At 42.5% G+C, this 4,274-nt stretch overlaps 2 protein-coding genes across 4 annotated transcripts in view; one reads left to right on the forward strand and one right to left on the reverse strand.

The window, feature by feature from the left end:
• On the forward strand, positions 7–2,384 carry LOC104736716 (exonuclease DPD1, chloroplastic/mitochondrial-like). Of its 3 annotated transcripts, none has more exons than XM_010456759.2 (4): positions 7–136; positions 807–1,445; positions 1,589–1,794; positions 1,929–2,384. In XM_010456759.2, the coding sequence occupies exons 2-4, from the start codon at positions 913–915 to the stop codon at positions 2,147–2,149; spliced, it is 960 nt and encodes a 319-aa protein (XP_010455061.1). In that variant the 5' UTR covers positions 7–136; positions 807–912; the 3' UTR covers positions 2,150–2,384. The 3 variants fall into 3 exon arrangements, with proteins under 3 accessions (XP_010455061.1, XP_010455065.1, XP_010455066.1); XM_010456763.2 differs by lacking the exon at positions 7–136 and adding an exon at positions 165–423; XM_010456764.2 differs by lacking the exon at positions 7–136 and adding an exon at positions 174–216.
• LOC104736715 (F-box/kelch-repeat protein At5g26960) overlaps positions 2,822–4,274 on the reverse strand; it is a 4,710-nt gene continuing 3,257 nt past the window's right edge. Inside the window, exon 2 of the mRNA XM_010456758.2 lies at positions 2,822–4,261. Coding sequence (XP_010455060.1) covers positions 3,010–4,239 — 1,230 coding nt within the window. The 5' untranslated portion in view covers positions 4,240–4,261 and the 3' untranslated portion in view covers positions 2,822–3,009. The remainder of the gene's footprint in view (positions 4,262–4,274) is intronic.

Raw genomic sequence — 4,274 nt, forward strand, 5'->3', positions numbered from 1 at the left:
ATCTCAATTACGCTCTCTCCCTCCCTCTCTCTCTCTCTCTCTCTCTCTCTCTATTAAACTCTGTCCATTTCTTAAAATTCGATACTTTCGTGCAAGCAAATGCAGTTTTGTTTCGAGTTTGGATTACACAAGGCAAGTAAGTGTATCTCTTCTCCTTTCCCGATTCATTTTTCTCCTTCTGGGTCATTTTAAGATTCTCTGAAAATTTAAGCCAAAGTTCGTACCTTTCTTGGTCTCTCCTCGATGAGCGATTTGAATAAAGCTTAAATCTTCATTTCTGCAATTCCTCAGTCGTTTTCTAATCAAAATCTAAATTACCGTTTCTATTTGATTTGTTTGGATGCTGACACAATTAGGGGAGAGCTATGATTTTTTATTTGCTTCTTAGATGTTCAAACGATGCTAAAGATTTGAAATTTGAAGGTTTTGACTACTCTTATTGGCTTGAATCGAGTCTCTGAAATTGATTACACGTAGTCTGTTTTCATTTTTTCTGATTGGAATTTTAAAATTCATGCTTTTGGATGACGTTTTCTCTGCTTTGCTTTCTTCTTTCTTATGATGGGATCTAGAGTAACTCGTGTTCTACTGTTCTTAGCTTGTTCCCTTCTTTATCTCTACCGAGTAACTCAAAAATTTGAGTCTAAGTTATTAACTTTTCTATTGGGTTTTGAACAAACTTTGTAATGATGTTGTGAAAACTGCTCGTCTTTAGGATCAGAAGGGTATTATATAAATGAAACTGTTAGATTTGTATCCAATTGGTGTTAATATGAGCTTCGTTTTACATTCTTGTGGATCTACAGATTGCAATAGTCGTCTCTGGAGGCAGTTGTCTTCACGAACAGAGGAGACATTGTCTCTTTGATTCTTCTTGAGCTTATTTAGGGAGAGAAAGCGAGAGAGGGTCTGATGTGTGTCTCAATCTCGCAAGTCTCTAGACTTAGATTCCATTCATTTGGAAGTTCTTGCTGTGAACGTGTTCATGGCTGGCTCAAGAACAGCTCAAGCCTGAAGCTGCTTGATGTTAGAGCTTCTTCGGTTGATGGTAAAGCCAGATGGGTCAGACGAAACGTGAGTACAACTACACAAGGTAGTAGAAGCAACAACACTAAGAGCAGTGTGTTGGGAGGAACAATTCCTGTAACCAGGATTATAGATGAAGAGAGCAGGACCAAGATACAGCAGCAGCCTTTTGGAAATCTTCAGCAACGGCTTTCCCAAGACAAAGATCTGCCTAAACTCCTCACGGTTATAGTCTCTGATCTTGAGACAACCGGCTTTAATAGAACGAAGGAGCGGATAATTGAAATTGCAGCACAGGATTTAGCTGGTGGTGAGAACAGCACATTTCAGACTCTCGTCAACCCGGGATATGTTCCTGTAACTAACACACATATCCACGGAATCAGGAATGATATGGTTCGTCGACCCGAGGTTCCAAGGTATACCATTTGTCTGTAGATAAAATGGCATCATGTAGAGTTATTTTTTCCAGTTCAGTACTCTTTGAATTTGTGTGATTAGTTTTGTTTATATGCTTGTGTGGCTTCCATTGGATCAAACTAATGAACGTTTTGCGTTGTAGGATGGAAGACCTGATACCCATATTTCTGCGGTATGTTGAGAGTCGACAGAAGCCTGGAGGCTATGTGATGTTAGTTGCACACAATGGAAAGTCATTTGACTTCCAGTTTTTGATCAATGAGTTTAACCGTTGTTCTTTCGAGATTCCTCATAATTGGTTGTTACTCGACTCGCTCCCACTCGGCAGAGAGCACATGAAAATTATAGGTAACATACCTAAAATCCCTTTGCTTCTATTTCACTGAGATGCATATAATAAAGCCTGTATGGTCTTGTTTTGTATCTTAGTTGGTTAAACTGAATACTCTAAACCTAAAGAGAACAAACATGTTTTCTTGCAGACCCAACAGTAAAGCCAAAAGCAGGATTAGAAGTTCTTGCAGAACACTATAGTCTTACAAGGGATGGTGACGCTCACAGAGCCATGTCAGATGTTTTACTCCTATCTCAGGTGTTCCAGAAACTCACCATTGATCTCAAGCTCTCCGTTTCTGATCTCGTTCTCCGCTCTCACACTGCATCCGATATCGCGACTGCCATGGCCAAGAACAAGAAGGCCTGAGACATTTTTAGACAGCTAGCTAAGCTTCTTTTGGGATATTCATCTCTCATTCTATTATCAAATGTATTCTCTGCAATTATGTAACCAATTATTTAATTTGATTCTAAAATCAATCAACCTAAATAAAAAGATGTAACTTTTTATACAGGACCCAAAACCACAATCCTTGTAAGAAAGATTAGTTGTTTAACTTTGTCAAAAGGAATCCAGAGGTATCAATCAATGGTGTGTGGAAGGAACAGTTTACACATAGTGTATAGGTATTGTTTCCTTTATGTCATCTTTTGAATCATGTTTCTTTTCACTCAGAATCCGGCATCTAGAAGCATGACTGACTTATCACTATCAAGATCATGTTTCTTTACTGTGTGAAGCTTTGAAATAGGATGTACGAACATTCAACAAAATCAAGTTTATGTTTTCTCTTTGGTCAGAAGGGATCGACTTATTTATTTCTTCATAGTTACACATTTTTCTTGTGCATTTGGGTTCTAAGGAGAACATAGTCCAACAAGCTGAAACATATGTCCTGATTTGAAAACAACATCATAAATACTAATTGTCTTGTAAATTAAATTTGTTAATGTAGTAGTAACTGATTACTCTCTCTCTCTCTCTCCAAATCAAAATTAAGAATACACACAATTAATCTAAAGTTCAAATCCAAAGAGATAGTAAAAGTTTTGTTTTTCTCTATTGGGAAAGCAACGCAAAATAGCCAATAAGGTCACGAGCCCAAGACGCTGTATGCTTTTCATGAGTAAACAAACATGTGCACCAATCCAATAATGATTTTGTTTTTGTCCACTTTAATAAATCCCGCGTACGTTAGCCTTAATCCTGCGCCGTTGTCTCCACTCTTACCACTCCACACACGTACATGCGGCTCGTGTAATCATCTCCGGTAGATCCGCCGCTCTTCTCCACTCTCCGTCCACCGTATCGTACATCAACACAAGGCTTTCTCTCAGCCCTCTCTCGCTCCTCCCACTTCGCCGGAGCAAATCGTCAATGCATCCCACCACCTGAACCACCGCCACTTTATCTTCCACTCCAACACAGCTAAACCTCACCGTCCCGTCTAACCGCACTTGAGCCGGCAACGGCGGACTTTTCAGCCTCCGCCATTCTCCAAACCCGCTGTTACCACCGCGACGACGCGCGTCAAATCGCCAGAACGAAAGCTCCACCGCGTGGCTGCTTAACACGTACACATATCCAACCGCCGCACACGCCGCCACAACACATCCACCGCCAGGAACGGAACGACTCCTCAACCACTGACGCGATTCCACATCGAAAAGATCCATAGAGCTAGCGTAAGCACGCGCCGCAACCGCGCGTGAAGTCTCATTCCCAATTTTCAAACCACCGATGACATAAAAAACTCCGTCAACAGCTGCTCCGATGCAACCGTATCTCTTCCTCGCCGATTGAGTCACAACTTCCCACCGATTCAACTCAGGATCGTACTCTTCAACCGCGGCCGCGACTTCCGAACCACCGCCACCTCCGGCAACGTAGATCTTACCCGAAACCACCGCGATTGCGAATTTTTTCCTGGGGAAAAGCATCGGAGATCTCAAAAGAAGCGTCCCCATCCACGAATCGTATCTCAAAACAGCATTTCTACTAACAACATAAACCCTAGGTCCGATCGCCGCCGCGCGAGCATGAGACAAACTTGCATAACTACCGTCAACAGACCTACTCGAAACCGCGAGAGACACTTTCCAAGTGGCGACCTCGGACTGAAGAAACTGCAAATCCGCGGCGAAAAGCCCAGAATCGACGGCGGAGATAGCGATGAGAGAATGCCGGAGAAGACCTGAACGACGGCGGAGGTGGAGGAAGTAAGGAGAGTGGAGGAGACGAGACCAGCGGCGACAAACGACGGAGAGAGAAGGAATCGAAGAGGAAGGGACTCTGGAGATACATTCGAGGAGCAAATCGTCAGGTAGAGAAGCTATCGTTGTAGAAAGATTCGCCGACGGTTGGTGAATCGGAACGAGTGATTTGGCGTCGGAGGGATTTGGTAAACAAGATTTCATCAGCCATGAGAAGTGCCGAGAGTTGCAATGCTCTGACATCAGAGAGGATAGAATTAGATATCTTCTGAGATTCT

Source organism: Camelina sativa, chromosome 13, assembly GCF_000633955.1.
Source record: "Camelina sativa cultivar DH55 chromosome 13, Cs, whole genome shotgun sequence".
NCBI lineage: Eukaryota > Viridiplantae > Streptophyta > Magnoliopsida > Brassicales > Brassicaceae > Camelina > Camelina sativa.

What these genes read in the sequence shown, in the direction of transcription:
- LOC104736716 (XM_010456759.2), top strand. Translation starts at nt 913, where the DNA reads ATGTGTGTCTCAATCTCGCAAGTCTCTAGACTTAGATTCCATTCATTT. An exon ending in CGTCGACCCGAGGTTCCAAG is followed by an intron (nt 1,446 to 1,588) that starts GTATACCATTTG and finishes TTTGCGTTGTAG; the next exon opens with GATGGAAGACCTGATACCCA. An exon ending in AGAGCACATGAAAATTATAG is followed by an intron (nt 1,795 to 1,928) that starts GTAACATACCTA and finishes GTTTTCTTGCAG; the next exon opens with ACCCAACAGTAAAGCCAAAA.